The sequence below is a fragment of the Brassica napus genome, chromosome C7 (assembly GCF_020379485.1).
Source record: "Brassica napus cultivar Da-Ae chromosome C7, Da-Ae, whole genome shotgun sequence".
Lineage (NCBI taxonomy): Eukaryota > Viridiplantae > Streptophyta > Magnoliopsida > Brassicales > Brassicaceae > Brassica > Brassica napus.
In genome coordinates this window covers 7,709,107-7,734,485 of record NC_063450.1, presented here as the reverse complement: position 1 = coordinate 7,734,485, position 25,379 = coordinate 7,709,107, and the positions used below count along the sequence as shown (strand labels likewise).

Below are 25,379 nucleotides of genomic sequence, written 5' to 3'. Positions count from 1 at the left end.
AGCTACAGCTGGGAATACTCGAAATCAGGGCACTATAGTGTAAAATCTGGGTACTATGTGCAGACAAACATCATCGCAGCGGCCAACCAACGAGGAACAGTAGATCAGCCAAGCCTCGACGACTTATATCAGCGGGTTTGGAAGTACAACACCAGCCCAAAAGTGCGCCACTTCCTTTGGCGATGCATCAGCAACTCCCTCCCAACAGCAGCAAATATGAGAAGCAGACATATCTCTAAAGATGGGAGTTGCTCTCGTTGCGGTATGGAGAGTGAAACAGTCAACCATATTCTATTCCAATGCCCGTATGCACGACTGATATGGGCTACCTCTCCCATTCACGCACCACCCCATGGTATAATGTCTGATTCCCTCTACTCAAACCTCCACCGAGTGCTGAGTCTACAAGAAAGATACACTTCAGAAGAGGCACACGCGGAGCTTGTCCCTTGGCTACTCTGGCGCCTTTGGAAAAACAGGAATGACTTCCTCTTCCAAGGCAAAGACTATCCAGCACCAGACACAATCAATAAAGCTATAGAGGACACAGCAGAGTGGATGAGGAGACAAGAGGAAGATAAAACAGAGGTTCAAAAACCCACTAGCAGTACGCAACATCTCAAATGGACGCCACCAACTCAGAACTGGATCAAATGCAACACATATGGAGCTTGGCACAAAGACCATCAACAACAAGGTATTGGATGGGTCTCTAGAGACTATGCGGGACGACTGTTGTGGGCAGGAGCACAAAGGTTCGAAGGTTTGAGCTCACCTGTGGAAACTGAAGCAACCGCTTTGAACTGGGCAATAAGGTCAATGGCCCGCTTGGGCTACTCACAGGTGATATTCGAAACAGACTCGCAGGTACTGGCAAGGATGATCGAAGGTTCAGCAGAGACATGGCCAAAGATACAACCGATCATCCAAGACATCACCCAATCCCTTCAGAAGAACCGGAGCTACAGAGTAGAGTTTTTCTCTAGAGACGGTAACAAAACGGCAGATAGGATAGCAAAGGAAGCTTTTTCTCTTTTGAATCATGTTCCTAAGTTGTATTCTATGGTGCCAAGTTAGTTGAAACCAGTGTTAGAGGCTGATATGCCTTCTGTAGGACTGAACTATGATGTAGGTCTGAACAATATTGGTTAATGGAAAGTTTGTTGTTGAGCCAAAAAAAAACACTAGACCAAGATGTGATTTTTACCTCTTGTTTTCAGTCATTGTTTAGGTTTTAGAGTTTTTTGAGAGACGGATTCGTACTTTACCTTTGGAGAAGTGTTCTGAACCCCAATTTTTATTTATATTATTATGCATTCATTTTTTTTTATGTTTCTCCTATCATGTCTGAATAGTTTTTCAATTGGGGTTTAGCCTTTTAGGGGTTTCAGAGGGATTCATAGTTTGTTGATTTAGGATTGTTAGATTTGATATTTATGATATGATTTTTAATCTATTGTTATTCTCAATGCTGAAATCAGAATCATGAATTAGTTTATGAGCTTTGGATGTTTAACTTACCAAAAGCTTGTGTTTAGACGCTTGAAAGAATTTTAGGTAGCAAAATGTCTTTAACCAATGGAAGATGATGTTATTGTCCATTGGGAATATATCAAATCTATTTTAAATGCATGTTTAGAGTGGAAAACTCAACGGAAGTTAGAGTAGATGATTCTATAACATAGGGAATTACCAGTATACTTTCTATGAATGTAATTATTGTTGATTTATACAAAATAAAATAAATTGAATAAAATTATTAACTCTTTAATCAGTAAGTAAAAATCTTAAACATTATTCTGAGTTGCAAACTGTATTAGTAAAAACTCATGTTTTAAGGGTAGAAGTGCTAGATCTGAGTCTCAACCGCAGCAACAAATGATTTAGAACCCAGCTCTTATCTTTGGTCTAAAGAAATGACGGGTTCTAGCTAAAAACTTTTTGTAATAAATAAAAATTCTAAAATACCACTTATCTTGAAAGAGTAAAAATCTATAAAAATGCAGTTAATTTATGTTGGGAATATTAGATCAATTATATTTTACAGTTTTTAATGTGACCGGATAAAATGATTTTTTTTTTGTCAACAACATAAACAGATTCATGTAGCAAACCAAATTGGTAACTCTCCATCCATATATATACGATAAAAGACGGTTGATTCCTTGCGAGACTGTACATCCTTAAATTTTACGTCCATAGTTTAATAACTCTTCGTCCGGACGACAAAAAATGACTGCTTCTTTGGATAATAAAATTATAATTTACCAAAACAAAACCACTCATTAGCTCTTAGATTAAATTAAACATAACTAATCTTCTTCTTGAAAAATATCCGAAAATAAGTCATGGGATCTTGAAACAAGGATGCTAAATCTGGTTTAAATTATTTTAAATCGAAGTCAACTTATTTATTTTACGTTATTTTAAGAAATGTCTTATAGATTAAAAAATAATTATCCTTACACACACAAAATAGATATAATTATTTACAAAATGAGAAACGTTCGATTATATTTTTAACTTATCTTTCTTATTCTTAAATTGGGAGAGACGGTCCATAAGATATGGTAGTGAAAAACTCAAGATTCAAAAAAAAAAAAAAAACTCAAGATTCAGCTAGTTAAATGACAGATGATAATCAGATTAATATAACATTGCGCCACCGACGCGGTTTCCAATTCTTAGTTCCCACCGACCAGAAAAGGTAATGACAGCCTTACTTGTAGCCGGCGTTTCGTAGATACTTCTTTCTTTTTTTGTAACACGTCAAAACGCCATTTCTGCCTATTTTCACGCAAAATACAAAAAAAGGAAATAAAAGTAAAACCAGCTCGAATGTTTTGACCTTTAATTCAGATCTTCAAATGCTCTAATTTGAGTTGGATTGTAGTAATAGAAAGTTAGAAACGTGTTCAATCTTATTACATCATCTTGTTTTTATGTTTTCAAAACGTTTAACTTTAAAAGGTAACAAGACTATCTTCGACCAAAAAAAAAGGTAACAAGACTATCATCATTATTATCATTTCATCTTTTGTTCTTCCTAGCAAAATACTGTATTGTTTTTTATCGTCACCAGCGTAAAGTAATTGTGGCGTAATAATTAATAAACAACGGTTAACGTTTAATTGCATAGCTTTTAGTACAAAACAAATGAAATAATAAACTTCACAACAAAAAAAAATGTTATAAAAAATAATGAAATCTAGGAATTACAGCAAATAACTTCATCAATCACATTGGAAGTAAGAACATATGAAGGACATCTTTGCTTTATAAAGAATATATGAGTAAATGGGCTAACACACACCAAAGTGTAAACATTCCATGAGCATGACTGATAAAGAATATGAGTAGATGGACCACACAACCAAGATTGCCACTTCATCGATTGCAGGAGAGAGGGAGAGAGTCGGAGGATGAAGTACGGAGGAGACGGCGGATCTCAGATCGGAGCCTGAAGAACACTTGAGCAAAGCCGCCTCTCTGTTGATTCCCCAACGATGACTTGGTTTGGTTCTCGTTAAACTCAAGATCCGTGAAGAAGACTGGTAGTTTCTTCAGGAGAATCAATGACCAACTCCATTCCCACCATTCTTTCACAGAGCTACTACCTCTTTGCTCTCCCATGGCAGAGACAGATTTGGATCTGTGTAAATCATCAGTGGAAGGCTGGTTACGAGAGAGATTCAAGGAGAGGGAAGAGAGACGACGGCGGAGAAGACCCGGTTCGTTAGCGTCGGCGGTGGTGGTGGAAGACACGGGGAGAGAAGCGGGTTTACGAATCTGAAGGGTTTTCATGATTGAGGAGCTCATGGTTTCTTCTTTTCTTTTCTCTGAAGCTTTAACGTTGAAAGGGTGAGGAAGATGAAGAAGGAAGAGAAATGTGGTTGCTTTAGATAGAAAAAGTAAGAAAGGTGAGAGATAGATGAATTGTGAACACAGACTGGCTTTTATGTGTATGTTGTGGAACCCGTTTTTAATTTTTATTCTTTGCCAATAAGTATATGCCAGTTGTTTTTTCCTGACATGGTTTATTTTTGTCCGTGAATTGGCATAAAGTCGGTATTTTGGTAAGTATATATTTTTTGTCATCTGATAATATTTTTTTTTATGGTAAAATAATCTGACAATATTAACAACAAGAACGTTCTTACAACATATTATCTCAATGTACAGAAAATGATACCACTAGAAACCAGGGCAGGAGACCCAGACTAACCATTGAAACTAATAAGAAACGTGAGTACTGTTCTGCTTCAGCCAACAACTCTCTTTGCCACATACAGCTGGCAGAACTCTCTTTGCCACATTTCATACCAAAAAAAAAACTCTCTTTGCCACATACAATTGAAATTTATTTCCACTGTTACACTTTGAGCTATGAGGTATGCCATACAATTAAATTAACGGCGGTCCGTTTAGCTTCCAAATGGAGCTGTCCACATGGTATATAAGACAGCAATCCAAAAACATTTGTCCGGTGAGATCATATTCAATTGGGTTTACCCATAGACAGTTAATATTATAAATAATAACATTTTATATTGCTAGTTAATTTCAAATTTCACCGATTTTTTTGTTAATTTGTATATTTCATATTCACTAATTTATATATTTCATACCAACATAATTTAGACCGATTAGTTTGTATATTTCATATTAACAATCATTTGTATATTTCATTGTGGACAAAATGGAAGCATCTTCACAAACAAGTGGGAAAAAAATTATGAACGTTAACAAACCCTTCACTAAGAATCAATTTTTGATTAAACCACAAATATATACTAAAACGCTCAATACACTTTCATTAACCCACAAGGGCCACAACAATCATTAACAACAACACCAAGCATAATCAGAAACCATAAAGAGTAGATAGACTTCAACAAACAGACCAGACCATAAAGATTATTTTGCAATTGTAACAAAGACTATATCTTGATCCGCACGACCGTGCAGGTTATTTTAATACTAAAATATTTTAAGTTATGCAATAAAATATATCAATAATTAATATAATTGGTGTTATATTTTATCTAATTTTATAATAATATTTGTGTGACGTATAATATTATTACTATATTTTTTTTAAAAAAATGTATTTTGAAAAACATTATTATGTAACAATACTAATTTACATAATTTTGTTTTATTTCTAAATTTAAAATATATGTGAAAATTAAATTAAGTTGAACCTACATAATAGAGAATTGGTATATAATGATTAATTAAACCAATTTTGTATAGTTTTTTAAATAAAAAATCAAATTGGTTTTTAACGCAGGAGAATACTTAGACTTTAATAACAATAAACTTAAGTCGTATATATATAATATGAATAAAATCAAATGTTTTATCTACAAGAAGATGCGCAAATTAATTGTATTACATGGTAAAATAATTTGAATGTATGGCTCTAAGTGGTCTAAATAAAAAAAACACATATGAAATAAATCATAATATATACTATTAAAAGAGAAAAAATCTTAAAATATATACCTATAAAATTGTTGCACCCTTTTATTTGACCGATAATATTTTGGTATTACCTTAAATTTTGACTTACCTTGTATTTCCAAATACTTTTGTTTATTAGGCCCATATATTTTTGTACACGATTTGATTATACCACATATATACTTTATTTATTAGACCACTATCATTTAGTACACGAAAATATATATACCGCATATACTTCATTCTTTCTTTATATGGGTAAACTATACAAAAATATTATATAATTTTCAGTTGGTTTTATTAAGATATATATTTGTTTTACGAACACTGCCTTATAACCTTTATAAAAAATACTACCTTATAACACCTCATAAATTATCTAGATTGCACTGTATACATAATATCATACGATTGTAATCTAAACTAGATCTTGATCCGCGCAACCACGCGGATATTTTTTCCAATTTATATACATAGATGTTTATTTTAGATCATTGGTGGTTTACATTTTTAACCTTAATCATATATTTAAATATTTATATAACTATTTCAATTGTTTAATCAATTGTTTAAAATCGTCAGAATGCATTTGTTACTTCTTATTATATATTTATCTTATTGTATTGGCATTTAGTTACTGAAAAAATTAATATATGCATGAAACAACATATCTGAAAATTATTTTATGTTTAATTTATATTAAATTCTGACTCACTGTCCTTCAAAGCTGGATTTTCTTTTAGCAATATTTTTTACGTTTATTCATTTAAATAATATATTATTGTATATATAAAATTTTAAGATATGTAAATTTCTTATACATGTATTATATAGTTTGCGAATATTAAGTTGTTCTGTCATCATATTATATTTTTAACATAAATATTTATATTTATGAAAATCAATTTATCAATTTAATATAACTTATCATATTTATTTCAATATTATAATTTATTTTAACATGATTTATTATTATTATAAAATATTTAAAAATAAAATAAAATTATTTTATACACGATAACTGAATATATATATATATCAATGCATAATAATAATTATATTTAAAATTAAACTATATCATTATTAAAGTAGTTACAAAGATTTTATATTATTACCTTTAGTGAATATATGGAACTTACCAACATAATTTCTGGTTTTATTTCTAAATTTGAAATTTATATATGGAAGTCAAATTAAATTGTACCTACTTAATAGAGAAACAATATTTTAAGAACAACAAAAAATATTTTTAAAAGAGAAACTATAATATATTGTACTTGCAAACTACTTTTGTAGTAAATATTTTTATTTGAAACAGAAAGGATTTTTCTTTCTACCAAAATCTTTGAAAGATCTTTATAAAATGTATTTTGAAAATTAATCAATTTAAATGGTTATTATCACTAAAATATAATTAAAATATTTATATGATTTTAATTTTCGTTCATCAATCAAAAATAAATTTAATTTGAAATTCTAATTATATTTTATGATAATTAAAATTTAAGTTAATTAATTTTCAAAAATAAATTTAATCCTGAAAAGATTTTCTTAGAATTTTCTTAAACAATATTTATTTGTATTTTAAATAAAAGATAAATACATTAAAAGATATGATGATTAAGTTATGTAAAATTTGATAAATTTTCTAGAGGATGGTCCAAATAAAAAAAAATCACACATGAACAAAGTCATGACTTCTGTTTTAATATATAAAATAAGATACCAAACCGGTTTATTAAACAAGCCTACTATTCCACATTATAGAAATAATTATCCGACGGCTAAATACAGACCAGATTCAGTTGTACGTACATTTTATTTCTCACCCAACCATATCTAAGAATTATAATATAGAAACAAAGTCTATGTGATACATATACGACCCACTGTATTACCAAAAAAAACACATATACGACCCACTAAAATATATTAAGCGTTTTGCAATATTTATTTACTTACAAATAGTTTAGATTGGACCATAAAGTTTAACTACCTTTCTTATTATTTTTATTTATATCTAACTTAATTATTGTTAAATATATATATTATACCTAAAATTAAGAAACTAAATAACTAATCTATTATTTTTTTGAAACTGATGAATTCAATTTATATTAATACTAATATAAGTAACTAATCAATTATATTTTACTTATTAATATATTTCCTCTGTTCCCAAATTAAGATTTTCTAAAGTGTTCACGCTTATTAAAAATTCAATAAATGTTTATAATTCAAATTTTCTTTTACTTTATTATACACTTTCCAATAATTTTTCACCAATGAAATTTAATCAATTCAAATATTTTCATTTAATGTTTTTAAAAGTATTAAAAAATACCTTAAACATATAGAAAATCTATCTTTGTGGAACAAATAAAAAATCTAAAACATCTTACTTTCGGTAACGGAAGGAGTAATAAATAATGATTTATGTCTACTAATTTGTATATATACAACTGTACTTTAATCCAAATGCAAGAAACAAATTCTTTAGAATCTCACCAAATATATAAAAATATAATTCTTAATAGTTAGATTATTAAATATAGATATACATTTACATATATATATATATGCGATAAAACAAATATTAATAGTTAGCTACTACTAACATTAAATATATGATGGAACATGTTATTATGATATTATATGAGCATAGTTTTTGCGGGTTATTCGAACAGTATATTTATCAAATATACCTAACTGAACAAATATATTAGCACAATATTTTTAAATAGAGTTTTTTTTTTAAAACTAAACCGAATTACATATGAGGCCACCGGGTTTGCCAGTTTAACTGCGGGTCCGAATCAAAACATTGAATGTAACGATTCATTTGTAACATTTAAATGCAGATACACAATCAAAAATATAACTTTACATCAAATAAATTTGGTTTGTATCACCGCGTTTTGAAAGTGTGGATCAAAATCTTTCTCTTGCTCCAGATCCGAACTGAACCTGTATTTTTATATTGGTTTTAGTTTGTTTTTTCAAGTCCGGATAAAATGTCTAAGACTATGAGATAGAGTTACACAAGCGTCGACATATAAAATCGCAATAAACTAATTCACTAATTCGTAAGTCATATAATTTTTTTAAAAAAGTTTTTTTCTTCAATATAACATGACTTATAACATAATAATGTATAAATCCAAATTTTTTAATTTATATCAAATTTATAATTATAAAACCCCGCGCTTCGAAGCGCGAGTCAGAATCTAATCTATTCTATTAAAATAGAAGTCATGACTTCTTTCATGTGTAATTTTTTAATTTGAACCATCCTTTTGAAATTTTATTAAAACTAATAACACATAAAATCTTTGAACTACATTAATCATAATATTTTTTGATATCTTTTCATTTTAAATATAAAAATATATGTTTTAAAAAATCTAACAAATCTGTTTGAAAAGATTTTAACAAGATCTTAATTTTAAAAAATTAAATATAAATATTTACACTAATTTCGTAATTAGTTTTGAAAAATTATTATGCATTAATATATTCAGTTATCATTTATAAAATGAAAAATAAAAATTATATTTTTTATCTATTATATTATCATAAACAATCTTATTAAAAAATTATTATAGTGATCTAAGTATGGTATATTATATTAAATTAGTAAATTTATATATTATTTATTTTCATAATTATAAATATTTATGTTCAAATATATAATATGTTGGTAAGATGGGTTAACATTAACAAACTATATAATACATATATAAAAATTAACATGAATTTTATTAAAGCTAATAATATAAAATATTTGTAACTACTTTAATCATGATATCTTTTTATTTTTTAAAATATTATATATATATATATATATATATATATATTTAAAAATTATTCTAACAAATCTGTTGATAAATATTTTAACGATATTTTAATTTTCAAAAAGTTTATGACTATCTAGCTTCTTTGAACAATCTTCTTACTGTCTTTTATAAAATGAAAAACATTATATCCTATTTTTATCTATTTTATAATCATCATCAATCATGTTAAAATAAAATTATTATAATGAACTAAAATGAAAAATTTATATTAAATTGATAAATTAATAAATTTTACTTTCATAAATATAAAATATTTATGTTAAAAATATAATATGATGACATAACAACTTAACATTAGCAAGCTTTATAATACATGTATAAAAGTAAAATTTTTCTATATACAATAATATATTATCTAAAATGAATAAAAGTAAAAAAATATTGTTAAAAGGAAATCCAGCTTTGAAATGCGGATCAGAATTTAGCATAAGTTAAATATAAAATAATTTTCAAATATGTTGTTTCATGCCTATATTAATTTGTTTAATAACTAAATGCAAATTCAATAAGATAAATATATAATAGGAAGCAACAAATACATATGACGGTTTTAAATAATTGATTAACTACAACATATAAAATATAAAATTATTATTGTATCTGAGATAGTTATATAAACATTTAAATATATGATTAACTTTTTTTAAAATATATACTACTAATGATCTAAATTTAATATCTACCTATAAAAAACTGAAAATAAATGCATGCGCGGTTGCGCGGATCGAGATTTAGTTTATGTGCTAAATAAATACGATATTTTTATCTTTAAATTAGAAATATAAATTGATATTTCTTCTTAAAACATCTTTTAAAATATTTCTAAAATTTATTTTTTAAATAAAATCCATTTAAAACTGTTATTATCATTAAAATATTATTAAAAGTATTTTATATAATTATGAAAAAAAATTTACAATCAAAACTAAACTAAAATTTAGTTTCTAATTATACTTTGTGATAATTAAAATTTAAATTAACTAATTTCAAAAATATGTTTTAAATAGATTCTAAAAGATATTTGAAAGATTTTGTTAGGCATTTCTTAAAGATATTTATTAACATTTTAAATAAAATAAAGATAATAAAAGATATTAAAATTAAGTTATGTAAAATTTAATAAAAAAATTTTAGGGATGGTCCAAATAAGAAAATCACACAAGAAAAAAGTCATGATTTCTATTTTAATAGTATTGATGTTTTCTATTTTAGTAGTATAGATTTGGTTTGAATGGGTTCATTACCCACACTGCATATAATTGAACAACAATGAAATGGTTCAAAACTTACAGTAATTCGTCCTTTGACACTCCAAATCTTGCTGTTCGAAAAGTCAAATCTGGATCTGAAAGCAGAGACTTGGTCGAAATCTAAGAAGAGAAAACATGGATACATAAAGAGTGACATAAATTAAAAGACTAGTCGATGAACTAGAAAATTAGGTTTTGGAAATTAGAGGAAGCATATTCAAGAAACATCTTCCAATCAGGGATAAGCCTAAACTGAAGAGTGATTTCATTTGCTTGAAAAATATAGGACGGCCAAGCTTGAGGTCTATAAATCTCACACCAACAAGATCCACAACTTCAAGGGAATATATAACTTTAGTCAAGTGAAAAGTTACCATACTACAAATATACCACAATAATCCTTGAAACTTAGCATCATCTAGAAAATGAATATCAATGAAGGCACAGCAGTTCACTTTCACACTATTTGCCAGGGCGTATCTTCCAGATTCAGAGTTAGACAATATTAAGGACAAATCAGATAGTAGCCAAGTTCCAAACTTTACGGTGCTCGTTTCCACAACGAGAGCTGAGTTATAAAGACCAAAGATGAGGAAGTAATCACTGAGGAAGTAGTTACAGTTTTTGTTTTGTAGTAATCACTGATTAGGAACCAGCCATCTGTTGTCTTAAATCAAAAAAGACCTCTCCTGTTACTACCTCTATGTCAAGTGTTGCAGACAAAAATGATGCTTGTGGCTATCCTGAAAGCTTCAATTAATGTTGAAACTATTGAAGCTCCTGTTTCAATGCAGGCTGCAGTTAACTACTGAGCAAAATACCAATGCCTTATGGATTCATGAGAAACCTATTCCGGTAAGCAATTCTTCTGAAGGAAGCTCAGGGACATACTTAACATTCATGTGGCATAAGAAGTTGTAGTATGCAAGAGTTCACAACTGAAATCAGCTGGAAACTTAGATTATGGCACCTTGACGAGCAAAGGAAGTTATCCCAGTCGGGGTTCAACGGTGAAGCTAAAGCAGTGATGTCAACATCACTGATCCAAATGCAACTCAACCGCAGCATCTGAGTCTGTTTAGAACAAATACCAAAGAGACAATGTGCAAACTAAAGGAAGACATATGGACCTTTCTTCAGAGATACAACACGTTCGACACATTTCTGCCACAGGTCCAGCAAATCTAACCAGACCAGAGGAAAAAAAATCATCTTTCTGGAACATAAGATCTACAAGCAACCTTGAGGCATGATGTTCTTCATTTTGGCTAACTAGAAAATCTCTAAGTAAGGAGATTCAAAAACCAGCAAGACAGCAAACCACAGCAATCAAACAAAACAAAGCAGGAAACACAAACTTTTCTTCACTGAAATCAATTATTACACAAACTTAGTATCGTTTCAACAATTTCTTTTCCATTTCATCATCATAAACAAAGAACAAAACTTATCCTTATCTAATTGCTAATGAAAAGGAGAGTAACATAGTACACACACCCTTTTGTCCCCTCATTTCTTGGCCTTGGAGAATCTAAGACACCGATATTTCTCACCACTCACAGTAATCTCCAGAGCTCCGTCTTGATTATCCTGACTCGACGCGGTCCCCATGAGAACGCTCTTCTCCTTCTCCAGATTCTCTCTCTCCATCTTCAACCTCGCTTCCTGTCTAGCAATCTCCGTCTGCATAAGCGAATAGTAATCATTAAAATCAGCATATCCACACAGGTGAATTTCTCTGAACCCTAACGATTCAATTCAAGAACTTGTACCTCGCGGCGAGAGAGCTCGGCTTTCCAGGCGGCTTCTCGCTCAGCGACTTCGCGCTCTCGCTCTTCGATATAGCTCTGCATCTCCCTCTCCTTCATGATCCGATCTTGTATATCGGCGTCAAGAGCTTGCTTCAGCTCCTCCACAAACTTATCCACCACTAATTTTATCCTCAGAGACATAATCCTTCGCTAACTTCCTCACACTAACCGCTTCTGCACATCAGTAGACAATCTCTTCCCTTTCTTAAACCGACTAACGATTTTCCGTTTTCTAATAACGGCGGAGATTCACAGGCAGCCGGAATATTCCTGATTCCGATCCTTAGCTTGCGTGAGACCTGAAGAGGGACGGAGACATTCACGACCTTTTGTTTCTTTTTCCCCTTCTAATCAATCTTCTGAGAGAGGGAAAATAGGATTCGTGAAATTTAATGGGCTCTAAATGTATGATTTGGGTTTCTAGTGGGCCTGTTAACTTCTCAGACGTGTGGCGAGGATTTTTGGATCATTCATGTTAATTAACACACTCTACCATTTCACAAAAATGTACATATCTTACTCAAAATTTTAAAAATTTAAAAAAAAATATTAGTATATAATTATTTAAGAGTATTGCTATTCCATACACACCAGCAAGTACTATATGATTTAAAAGATCAAATAACTAGACACCCAAGTAAACTAAGAACCGAGTTGAAGAAGAGGAGAGACGAACAAAGCTGTACATTATTAGGAGATGAGACACAAGCTCCAAAAGGATATAGGAGACTGTGAGATTGAAAGCAAGGAGATCAAATCCAGGAAGACGAGGAGAGAACCGGTGAGTCTAGCGCCTTCCCACAGCTTAAGGATAAGAGCCTAACAATGGATCTGGCCAGAAAATATCAATGATCAACACCGTGACTGAACCCGTAGCACCAACACCAAGAGAAATCACTCCTCTTACACACAGCGTGTTCACCACTTGAAGCAAGAACATGCATGGCACAAATAGACAAGAATCAGATGAAAGCAAACCAAGACGAAGCGGTAATCGGTGATTGTGTCACAACGAAGCCTAAACTCCGAAAATTCTGAGCCATCCAAGCACAAGCACCGATATAGAAACCGCAAACGCCACATGCAAGATCATCCAATTCAAATCTAAAATTCTGGATCTTTGAACTTGATTTAAAAACCAGCTTTAATTAGGAAGAGAAAACTACACAAACAAAGAAAGGAAATAGAAGAACAAGAAACCCGACCGACGCCTTGGCTATGAGAGTCAAACGACGTCGGCCGGTGATCGGAGTGAACAAAGAGAGAAGGCAGAGGATATTTCTAGAGAGAGAAGTGAGTTAACAAGGGCCCTAAAAGAGATCTATAAGCCCATTTCGGTATGTCGTATTAAGCTATGTCAAGTTTTGAGAATGATATGAATGTTATGCACGGGTGATTTGACATGTTAGAGAGTAATTATTTGGTATATATCAGCTATGTGTGCATCTGTGTACAAATCTATTCATTCTCTTCTTTTTGAAATTGTAGCTTTTCGTCTGAAAACTACAGCATATGCAGAAGAAGAACATGCATTATCTGTGTTTTGTGCTTCGACTTATTGAAATCTCACCTTTTCTAATTTATCCGTACGTGTGTTCTTATTAAAACTAAAGTTCTGCATATACAGAAGAAGAATTAAATGGGTGTTAGAGCATCTCCTTGGAGTCCTTAAGTATATTTTACTATTTTTTTTTTTAAGAATTAAGGATTCTAAAGCATCTTCAATGGTGTTCCCACCGTTTCGAAAACCCCGAAACCCAAGTCAAAATCACATCGAAATCGACATGCAAGCTCCCCAAGAAGAAACCCTAATCGAATAAACCCACGAATTAAGAGAGGAAACCACTGATTTAGCAGATCTACGCCGAGGATCGGAATCGCCTTACGAGGAATCAGAGCTTTTTTTTTTTCGTGACCGAATGATTTTTTGACGACAAAATAACTCGAGATTATACCGGCTTCGTTTGCCACGTCGATAAGGATTGGGTATCGAAAAACTCTTCCATAAGGATTAATCCTTCTCAACCCGAGCCCATTTATTATTATTAAAATCGAAAACCCATAAGGACTTGGGCTTAAGGATTCGATAAATACAGCGTTGTGGTTGCTCTTACTATCTTTGTAAGTTAACTGCCACCACAAGAAAACATGTGATTTCCGACTACAGTTTGCGACTGTACAGGTAGTCGTTAATATTTATGACTGTTAGGCGACTGATTTGCGACTCATAAAATTCCGTCGTATATAAGTCGCAAAATAACGACTACGACAATCAGTCGTCGGAATAATACAGACGCAATATAGTCGGTAAGTGGAGACTATTTAGCGACCGATTTTTGTGGTCATAACTTAGTCGCTAATCGGTCGGTGAAAACCGGTACAAAACACGTAGTTTACGTTTTATGGTTGGTGTAACTAATTTTAGCTAGCAGTTGGTATTTAGTCGCTAATAAGTCAGAAATTTTGCTATATAATCTAAAAAATATTTTCCACATTTCTGCTCAGAAATCGTAGAAAGAAAGTTTTACAACAAAAAAAATCGTCGAAAAACAAAAGAAAAAAAGATTGTTTGAAGTGTTACAATGTCGGGAAATTACAACTATTCCAATCTTCGAGAATGGATATACAAGAGGATCGATGAAATGACGGGAAATTTCTCATAAGAGTTCATAGCAGGGGTTGATCAATTCATGACATTTGCAAATAGCCAGCCTATCACGCAGAGCAATGGGGGTAAATTTTATGTCCATGTAGTGTTTGCAAGAACAATAAATTTCTTCCGGGGTCAAAAATTTGGAAACATATATATAGTAGAGGATTCATGCAAGACTATTATGTTTAGTATAATCATGGAGAAGAAATTGATAAGTAATTAGGAACGAGTCATGTTGATCTGACACCTTTAAGTGATAGTGAAGAAGTTGGTAATGAAGATAGATATGTTGATATGGTAAATGAGTCATTTCGTGATAATGTGAGTCCTGATAATTATCACCAGGATGGTAGTTACCAAAATGTAGTAGATGATGTATGCAACCATTCAAAAAAGTTTTACGACTTGTTAGAAGGAGAAAAAAAGTCCCTTGTATGATGGTTGTCGTGAAGGTCACTCGCAGTTATCCTTAGCTGCTCGAGTCTTGCAAACTAAGGCAGATTATAATATGAGTGAAAAGTGTGCGGATTCGGTGTGCCAAATGTTGAATGACTATTTACCAGATGGAAACATGGCAACCGACTCACACTACGAGACAGAAAAGTTGATGCGCAATTTAGGCCTCCCATATTTTACAATTGATGTTTGTATCAACAAGTGTATGATATTCTGGAAAGAAGATGAAAGGTGGAAACATGTCAGTTTTGTGGTGCAGAAAGATGGAAGCTTAGGGACAAACGCCGTAGAAACAAAGTACCATATAGCCGTATGTGGTATCTCCCTATAGCTGATAGGTTGAAGAGAATGTATCAGAGCAAGAAGACTGCAGCGGCAATGAAGTGGCATGTTGAGCACCAAGCAAAAGAGGGAGAAATGTGTCATCCATCTGATGCGGCGGAGTGGAAAAACTTTCAAGAAATACATCCTCGGTTTGCCGAAAAACCGCGTAACGTTTATCTTGGATTATGTACAGATGGATTTAATCTATTTGGGATGTCTCATAATCATTCATTGTGGCATGTGATCTTGACTCCGTATATTCTGCCCCCGGGTATGTGCATGAAAACAGAGTACCTGTTTCTTACAATTCTAAATTCTGGGCCAAATCATCCGCGAGCTAGTCTTGATATCTTCCTCAAACCTCTGATTGCGGAGTTAAAAAAATTGTGGTCAACTGGAGTTGAAGCATACGATGTGTCCTTGAATCAAAATTTTAACCTAAAAGATGTGCTTTTGTGGACGATAAGCGATTTTCCGGCGTACGTCATGTTTTCCGGATGGATGACCCATGGTAAATTGGCATGTCCAATTTGCATGGAAGATACAAATTTTTTTATCTGCCTAATGGAAAGAAGATGTGTTGGTTTGATTGTCACCGAAGATTTTTTCCTCGTAATCATCCACTAAGGAAGAATAGAAAGGATTTCTTAAAGGGGAAAAATGTAGTAAATAAAATTCCACCTAATTTTTTTACTGGTGAGCAAGTTTATTTAGAGCGGTTAAAGGTGTCAATCCTCCGAAAACGTCTGTTTGCGGTGGAAACAGTCATGAAAAGAAGAAGCCTGGATATGGAAAGGACCATAATTGGCACAAGGAAATCATATTTTGGGAGTTGTCATACTGGAGGGATCTAATTCTCCGACATAATCTTGATGTGATGCATATAGAGAAGAAATTTTTTGACAACATCATGAATACTCTTACGAATGTGAAGGATAAATCGAAAGACACAATCCAGTCAAGATTGGATATATCAAAGTTTTGTGATCGGCCACACTTACATGTTGATGGTGATTGTCAAGCTCCATTTCCTCCCTACACATTGGACGAAGCCGGGAAATTTGTTTTATTGGAATGTGTGAAAAGCGCAGTTAAATTCCCTGACGATTATGCTTCAGACTTGGCTAATTGTGTTGATATAGAGAACAACAAGTTTTCTGGCATGAAGAGTCATGACTGCCATGTTTTTATGGAGCAGCTACTTCCATTTATCTTTCAGAACTCCTAGACAAAAACTTCCATCTTGCGTTGTCAGGTGCTAATTTTTTCGTTATAATTTTTTATATTATATGATACAACTTAATCTATGATTATCAATAATATTTTTAATATTGTAGGTGTTGGATTTTTTTTTCCGTGACCTTTGCTCGCGAACTTTTCAGAAAGATCATTTCCAAATTCTAAAACAAAACATTGTTTTGATCATCTGCAATTTAGAGAAGATATTTCCACCATCATTTTTTGACGTAATGCAGCATCTCCCTATACACCTCCCCTGTGAAGCTGAATTAGAAGGACCTGTCAATTATAGGTGGATGTATATCTTTGAAAGGAATTTCAAAAAGTTGAAAGCAAAAGCAAAGAACAAAAGATTTGTTGTTGGATCAATTGTTGAATCATATATCAATGAAGAGATAGCTTACTTTTCTGAGCACTACTTTGCTGATCATATACAAACAAAATCAAGGTAAACACTTTCAATATTCAGCAGATTCACTTGTTTTTGTTTTGTACTCGTATTTTTTTTCTATGTAATGTGGTTTAATAATTTGTGCAGGTTAACAAGATTTGATGAAGGTGAAGTCCGGCCATAAGTCTTTCCAACAAATCAAACATGAAATGGTAAGTTATTTTTGCTTCATTCATACAAGTTAAACAAACTTTAATGTGTCATTTAACCTTTACTTTCTTTTGTTTTTTACCATTTTAGGTTGAGGAATTGGGCAGACCAGTTACTCTTAGTGAAGTTTTCATCAAGACACATACACAAAAGGATGGAACCTTTGTCGATTTGAAAGCGGAGCAGGTTGCAGAGATATATAAGAAGAACAAAGAAGCCAAGTTGACTGCCCTTGAGGCTGAAAACTCACAGACTTTATTCGGTGCTTCCAATGATCCACAGCTCTCCATAGAGGAGGATAACGAGATATTCCTTTTGGTAAGCTGTTTCTTTTAATTTTTGGTTTGTTCTTTATACTTGATACTCTTTTATTCTGCTTTGTAGTAACAATTTGATTTGTTGTTGTAGTCAACTTTCACAAATGAAAGAGGACAACACTATGGCATTGGAAGCCTCCAGCAAACTCTCGTCAATGGAAAACAAAAATTCAGTGAATTCTCTTCTTCTGCATTCCTCGACATGAAGAAGCTTCTTGAAGAAGCTCACCGCAAAATAGAAGAGCAGGCAGCTTCTAATGAGCACATGCTGCTATTATTGCAGACCAGGGTGCTTGTATTGCAGAGCAATCAAAACAGATCAGGGAATTCTCTTTAGTGGAGAAGTTTCTGGCTGCAACTAATCCATTATATAATGAGTTTGTAGCTGCTAATTCCACCACCTGATCATGCTTTCTTGTTTATTTCCCTATGAAAATTATGACTTTTGTTAAGTTCTTTTGTTTAGTTGTTTCTTTCAAACTTTTGGGGCTGTATAACATTTTGAGTTTTAAAATTAATTAGTGTTTTCTAATTCTACAATGCTTAATAGCATATTTTTATTAGAATTACAAACCAGAAATCCCCCAAATCAAAATGGTGAATTCAAAGAAACAAAAAGGGGAGTCGTAATTTAGTCGGAAATCTATTTTTAAATTACAACATTTTACGACTAAATAGAACAAGTAGTCGCTAAATGGTCGCAAAATTAGCAACTACAGTGCGACTATATCTGTGACTACACTCGGACTAAACAACTTGCTGCTAAACGGTCGCAAAATTAGCGACTACACTACGACTATATGTCCCGAATGAATAACGGCTGCTAATAAACAACTGATTAACAACTGCTTATAAAATAAATAATCTACTAAGAAAGTAGTCGTATACTAGACATGAGTGTAGTCGTAACATATTATGACTATTAAACGACTATTTGCCGACTGATTTAGTTAGTTTTAAATTAGTCGTAAATCCGTCATAATTTAGCGACTGATTTCCGACTGATGTAATTACCGACGTGATGATTAGCGACCATGCTTCTCAGTCGCTAACACATCATTTGCGACTGTTTCGCTTCTGATTCTGCAGTTGGGAACTACTTGTTTTCTTGTAGTGTGCTTTAACAATTATCTTTTTCTTAATCTGATACTATGAAGTTTCTGGCGAACTCTGGTAGGGGTCTCGGTTTTCTTGTGCATGTTTTGATTTCTATAGTGTGCTCTTGATGGAAGATGAAGTAATAATGGAAGCTTTCAATTTACCTTCCAGATTTTTCGTAATCGGTGATGAGCCGGCTGGGTTGTCGGACGTCGTTTATCGTTCAAGTTAACTAGCTCATCTTATCTTCGTTTATGCTAATCGATTTCGTGTTTGTTTGTTTTGCAGAAAGTAAAAGAAACATGAGATTTAGAGTTCCCAAGGCTGTTGACGAAGCCTTGGTACGTTTTGTGGAAACATGATACAAGTAGTACGTGATCAATACCAAAATGAGACCCTCACACCTCTCGTAAGCTCACGTCTCTCACCAGAAAGTTATCTCTATGAACACAGAGTACCAACACGAGGAAGAAGATGATCTAACACCCAATCTCACGTGTTTCTCTCACCCGCTCAAAAACTTCTAGAATATAAGGTATAACAGACTTCTCTTCTTCTGTATCCTTTTCTTTTATATGCTCTGCATCAGCCTGATCCACTTGACTGCTCGCAGCATCCAGCTAAGGGAATCTTCAACGGTCTTTGCACATGGTGTGTCTTCTCACACTCTCCGTGTGACTCGCCAAAACCTAGAGTATATCTCTTGGGCTCTTCTCAAATGATGAACTATTCCACTGGACCTCCACATTAACCTGTCTTGGCCCAATCCTTCATCAACAGCCCTGAACCGGAAATATTAAACCAAATGTAACAAATCTCCACCTTGGTTTTCATTTCCGACTAAACCCGAAACTAACTTCTTCGGATTCCCTTCTCTCTTACTGACAATTCACCTTGTCTGAGAGAAATAAACTATATTCAGATCAATCTAGCTTGAATCATCGAGAACACGCAGACGACTCCTTCCTGTTTCAAACTTTGCACCGGTACACTCTTCGTGAGAATATCAGCTGGATTCTCTAGTGTACCGATCTTAGACACCACAACCGAACCGTCTGCTGCTAATATCTTATGAAGTGAAGACGCACATCTATGTGTTTCGTCCTTTCATGGAAGACGCTGTTACGAGCTAGGCATTGTGCACTTTGGGAATCACAGAAAATCTCTGATTGCTTCTGTTCAATTCCAAACTCAGAGGTAATCCCCTTTAACCACAAAGATTCTTTTGTTGCTTCTACTAATGCCATGTATTCGGCTTCAGTTGTAGACAAGGCTACAATGTGTTGAAGTCCCGAACTCCAGCTCACCGTATTTCCACCTACTTGGAACACGTATCCAGTAATCGACCTTCTTCGATCAAGGTCAGATGCATAATCACTGTCACAATAACCCTTGACTTCAAACTTTTCTTCCTTCTTGAATGTCAACTTCATATCAGTAGTTCCCTTGATATGCTTCATTAACCATTTAACAGCATTCCAATGCTCTGTATCAGGAGAACTCATGAACCAACTGACAAGTCCCACAGTGTATGCAATATCAGGAAAACTCCCAATCATTGTGTACATAAGGCTCCCGACTGCATTTGAATAAGGTACACTCTCCATTATACTTTGAGCTTCTGAACGAAGCTCCACCTTAGTACTAGATAGTTTGAAATGACTTCCCATAGGAGTAGACACTGATTTAGATTCTTCCATCATAAAGTTTCTGAGAACTTTGTTTAAATAAACGCCTTGTGATAGAGTAAGAATTCCACGTTTTCGATCACGAGAAATATCCATCCCAAGAACCCTCTTAGCCGTGCCTAAATCTTTCATCTCAAACTCACTGCTCAAAAGTTTCTTAAGCTTCTGAACTTCTTTAATGTCCTTAGCTGCCACCAACATGTCGTCCACGTAGAGCAATAGATAAATCATATCACCATCTCCATAGCTTTTAAGATACGCACATGAATCATATAAGCTTCTTTGGAAACCTTGAGACTTCATAAATGTATCAAAACACAAATTCCACTGCCTAGGGGATTGCTTCAGGCCGTAGATAGAACGTTTCAATAAGCACACTTTGTTTCCTTTCTTATAAAACTCAGGCTGCTCCATTAGAATTCTCTCTTCCAGATTTCCGTGAAGAAATGCGGTCTTGACATCCTCTTGCTCAAGTTCCATGTCTTGATTCACCACCAGAGATAAGAGAAGTCTTATCGTCACGTGCTTAACCACTGGAGAAAAAACTTCATTATAATCAACTCCCTCTATATGAGAATATCCTTTAGCCACAACTCTTCCTTTAAATCTTCTGTCTTCTCCTCCAGAAACACCAGGTTTTATTTTATAAATCCATTTGCAGCCAATGGTCCTTTCTCCTTCTGGTCTATCAATCAAATCCCAAGTTTCATTTTTCTCCAAAGAGTCCATCTCTTCATCAAAGGCTGCTTTCCACTTCTTCTCGTTTTTACTTCGAATAGCTTCTCCATAGGTTAAAGGTTCATCCTCCTCAATCGTATCAGCCATAACAAGAGCGTAGGCAGCCACATCTGCATCATCAAAGCGACTAGGCAGCTTGATAGTTCTTCTTTGCCTATCCCTTGCTAAAACATAATCCAGCAAATTATTCGCTGATCCTTCCTTCTCAAATTCACTTTCACTTTTGTCAACATTTTCTACGATTGCTCCACCTGAAGATGAAGACCCGGATTGAAACTCACTCTGGTCATCTGAAGGGAGCAAGAAAGTGACTTGATTCCCTGACTTAGAAAGATTCTTAGAACCGGTAGACAATTCAGAAGCAGTACCAATGTCTTTGTAAAGCACATTTTTATAAATAGAGACATTTCTGCTTATTAGAATCTTCTTGTCTTCGCAGCTCCAAATTCTGTATCCTTTAACCCCTTGGGGATAACCCAAGAACACTCCCTTCTTCACTCTAGGTTTTAATTTCCCTTGATCCACATGATAATAGACCAAACATCGGAATCTCCTCATGTGATCATAGACATGAGCCCTTCCAGTCCAGACTTCTTCAGGAACCTTCAACTCTAGAGGAATAGAGGGTGTTCTGTTAATCATGTAAACCACTATGGAAGACGCCTCAGCCCAAAATGCTTCACCAAGACCTGTCTCACTTAACAGACTCCTAACTTTCTCCAGTATAGATCGGTTAAGTCTCTCAGCAATCCCGTTTTGTTGGGGCGTATAAGGACATGTTTTGTGTCTTAGAGTTCCTTTCTTCTTGCAGAAATCATCGAACGTCTTATTACAATACTCTAGTCCGTTTTCAATCCTCAATGCTTTGAGATTCTTTCCACTCTGATTCTCCACTAGCACCAACCACTCAACAAACTTAGAAAAAGCTTCATCCTTCGTCCTCAGAAAATAAATCCAAACTTTTCTTGAGAAATCATCTACAAATGATATGTAGTATTGGCATTTAGATAAGCTAGGTGTGACATAAGGAGAGCCCCACAAATCAGAATGCACGTAGGCTAATTGTTCCTCTGAATTGTGTTTTCCTTTCTTGAAAGATATCCTGTGAAATTAACTTTCCAAGAACATAATGCTCACACTCTTGTTTATCTGCAACTTCAAAATTCTTCAGAAAACCAACTTTTACTAAACATTGCATCCCTTTGACACTCCTGTGACCCAGACGACTGTGCCACAAAGTAGTCATATCCAGAACATCTTCAGCTGAATTCATTTCTTCTTTGACTGGAGTTCCATCGAGAAAATACAGAGTGTCAATGTAGTTAGCAGCCAGAACTTCTTTATCTTCTTTGAAAATGTTAAGCCTGTAATTCTTAGACTGGAACCAACATCCATGCGACTCTAACTGACCCAGAGAAATAAGATTTCTTCTAGCAGAAGCAGAAAACCTCACATTTGTTAGAACCACCACGACCTTGTTGTGATTTAGAAGTTTAACTTTCCCAACAGCAGTGACTTCACAGAATGTGTCATTACCCATCAGTATCTTTCCACCATCAAGTTCTTCTACATCAAACATAAGGTCCCTTCTGTATGTTGATAAACCATGGATTTGACCCACTTTTATCCATGGTTTATAAGTGTTTTAATTACAAATTATTATATTATAGAGCCTATTTAGAATATTTATAGGATCAAAAGTGATTTGGAGATAAGTAATAATTTTGGAGTATTTTGGAGATATTTGGAGCAAGCACCCGAGATGACAATCGAGCTCGACCATCGGTCGATATTGAAGAGGAATAATCGATTGATGTTCATGTCTTGACATCGATCGACAGCGAAGCGCCCAGAAAGCCCGTTTGGTCACAGCCGACTTGAAGCCCAAGTCTTCACCAATTTACAAGATTACCCCTGACGAGTTTTAACCTAATTATATAAGCTTTGCCACCATGTTAGAGGCAAAATATGCTTTCTTATTTTATTATTTTCACAGCATGGCTTTCTAGGATTTTGATAGATTGGAGAGAAGAACCAAAATTATAATTTGTGATTGGAACTCCATTCATATCTATTTACTATTCTAATGAAGTTTTCTTACCTAATTGCTGTTATGAATTGCTTAGCCATGTCTGAGTAGTTTCATTGTTAGATTTTAGGGTTTAAATAGGTTAGGAGAGATTAGCCCCAACTATAGATTAATGAGTTGTGGTAATTGTCATTAGGATTGTTCATTAATGCTTGTTTCTAGATTAGCTACCTAGAATTTTCCCTAAGATTGATAGATAAAAGCGAGAGCTTCATTCTCATCCTGAAAACATTCTAACTGAGCTAAGTTTCTTGCTATGAGTAAGGCGAGAGCTGATCTAGTGAGCTTAGTAAGCTACCATTCAACCTGCGCATAAATCTTAACTAGAAGCGCGTCGATCGATATCATTATTAAATAATCGATCGACGGAGCGAAAGGTGAATCGATCGATATCCCTATAGGATCATCAATCGAGACTTTCTAATTGATTGACAAACGATAGTTTAGATCATTAGATCTAGTTAATAGACAAGTCCAAACATGCAAAAATTGATAGACTTGTTGACTAAGTAGTTGAGCTTTACATTATCATGCATGCAACTCATTAGGCATCTGTAGGATTATAATCCCAAGTTTCCTGAATAAAAACCCTAAGTCTAGCTATTTCCATTTAAGCACCAAAACCTCAACCAATCAATTGAGCAAACACTTGCTTGATAAAATCTGCAATTTACATTTAAATCATTAAAACATCCTGCCTAACAAATCATATTAGATTTCTTAGGTTCCCTAGCTCCCTGTGAATTCGATCTCTAAGTACTACAACTCGACCTCTTATTTGAGAGAGTATAAATCACTCATTAGGGTAATTTGAGTGGTATCAAATTTGGTGTCGTTGCCGGGGAGCTTTGATCGCCTATTCAATATAATTTTTGTTAAGTTTCTGACACAAAATTTTTTTCTTGGATTTTCAGGTACATGCCCAGCAGTATTAGAAGCAACAAGGAAACTCAACTGCTATTCTCACCAGATCCTGTAAGTTTGGAGCGTTCAATCCGCAAAGAAGTGCGCTCCTCATCGACCGACAACAACATATGTTCTTCGCTCGATTTCGTTCAATCACCGTCAACCCAGACACTAGTCCTGTCGACCGATACTCGCTCACCACCGTCGACCGAAGACACTCATCTTCCATCGACCGACATCGTCCATCTGACATCGATCGATACTCCAACCCGGACATCAACCGATACTGAGCCGCGAGACATGGTTGCGACTTTGATACTTGTACGAGATGAGAGAGGGGACCTGCATGACCAGGAAGGTCATCTATGTAATGCAGCAAGTCAGAGGATAGATGCTCAGGGGGATGAAATCCCTGAGTCTGATGCTAATGCTACAGGAACTACTCTACATGTAGATGAGGCTGCGCGACCCAAAACATTGGCTGACTACAAGCGTCCAGATCAGTTCTACACCAAAAGATCGGCCCTTCGTCCTCCCACTATTCAGAAGGATTTCGAGTTGAAGGCGCAGTACTACACACTCGTGGGATAAATACCCTACCATGGATTATGTCACGAGCATCCTATGGACCATCTGGAGAGGTTCGAGGATCTGATATCTGCTATTAAAGTCAAGGGAGTCCCTGAGAATTATCTACTATGCAAGCTCTTCAAGTTCTCACTTGCTGGAAAAGCTTCGCATTGGCTTAAGCAGTTACCACCAGGATCTCTCACATCCTGGAGCGACATCAAGAATGCATTCTTATGCAATTTCTTTGATGAAGCACGTGCTGAAGACTTGAGGAGCAAGATTGCTACATTCACTCAGGAGCCTGCAGAATCATTCA

At 33.9% G+C, this 25,379-nt stretch overlaps 3 protein-coding genes across 3 annotated transcripts; 1 reads left to right on the top strand and 2 right to left on the bottom strand.

Annotated features, from left to right (window-relative positions):
• Window positions 1-3,106: 3,106 nt before the first annotated feature.
• BNACNNG22830D lies at window positions 3,107-3,819 on the bottom strand. Its single transcript, XM_013834978.3, has one exon. The coding sequence runs from the start codon at window positions 3,817-3,819 to the stop codon at window positions 3,388-3,390; it is 432 nt and encodes a 143-aa protein (XP_013690432.1). The 3' UTR covers window positions 3,107-3,387.
• An 8,095-nt stretch (window positions 3,820-11,914) lies between these two features.
• Window positions 11,915-12,748, bottom strand: BNAC07G06350D. Its single transcript, XM_013834982.3, has 2 exons — window positions 12,346-12,748; window positions 11,915-12,256 (listed from the first exon to the last, which is right to left on the bottom strand). The coding sequence occupies exons 1-2, from the start codon at window positions 12,523-12,525 to the stop codon at window positions 12,083-12,085; spliced, it is 354 nt and encodes a 117-aa protein (XP_013690436.1). The 5' UTR covers window positions 12,526-12,748; the 3' UTR covers window positions 11,915-12,082.
• A 4,860-nt stretch (window positions 12,749-17,608) lies between these two features.
• Window positions 17,609-18,311, top strand: LOC106393356. Its single transcript, XM_013834058.1, has 3 exons — window positions 17,609-17,659; window positions 17,748-17,975; window positions 18,066-18,311. The coding sequence occupies exons 1-3, from the start codon at window positions 17,609-17,611 to the stop codon at window positions 18,309-18,311; spliced, it is 525 nt and encodes a 174-aa protein (XP_013689512.1).
• Window positions 18,312-25,379: the final 7,068 nt, after the last annotated feature.

Bases quoted from the DNA above. Each gene is read 5' to 3' on its own strand.
- LOC106393356 (XM_013834058.1), top strand. From the start codon at position 17,609: ATGAAGGTGAAGTCCGGCCATAAGTCTTTCCAACAAATCAAACATGAA. The intron at 17,660-17,747 runs GTAAGTTATTTT...TTACCATTTTAG, and splicing joins AACAAATCAAACATGAAATG to GTTGAGGAATTGGGCAGACC. The intron at 17,976-18,065 runs GTAAGCTGTTTC...TTGTTGTTGTAG, and splicing joins ATAACGAGATATTCCTTTTG to TCAACTTTCACAAATGAAAG.
- BNAC07G06350D (XM_013834982.3), bottom strand. From the start codon at position 12,525: ATGTCTCTGAGGATAAAATTAGTGGTGGATAAGTTTGTGGAGGAGCTG. The intron at 12,257-12,345 runs GTACAAGTTCTT...TCGCTTATGCAG, and splicing joins CCGAGCTCTCTCGCCGCGAG to ACGGAGATTGCTAGACAGGA.
- BNACNNG22830D (XM_013834978.3), bottom strand. From the start codon at position 3,819: ATGAGCTCCTCAATCATGAAAACCCTTCAGATTCGTAAACCCGCTTCT.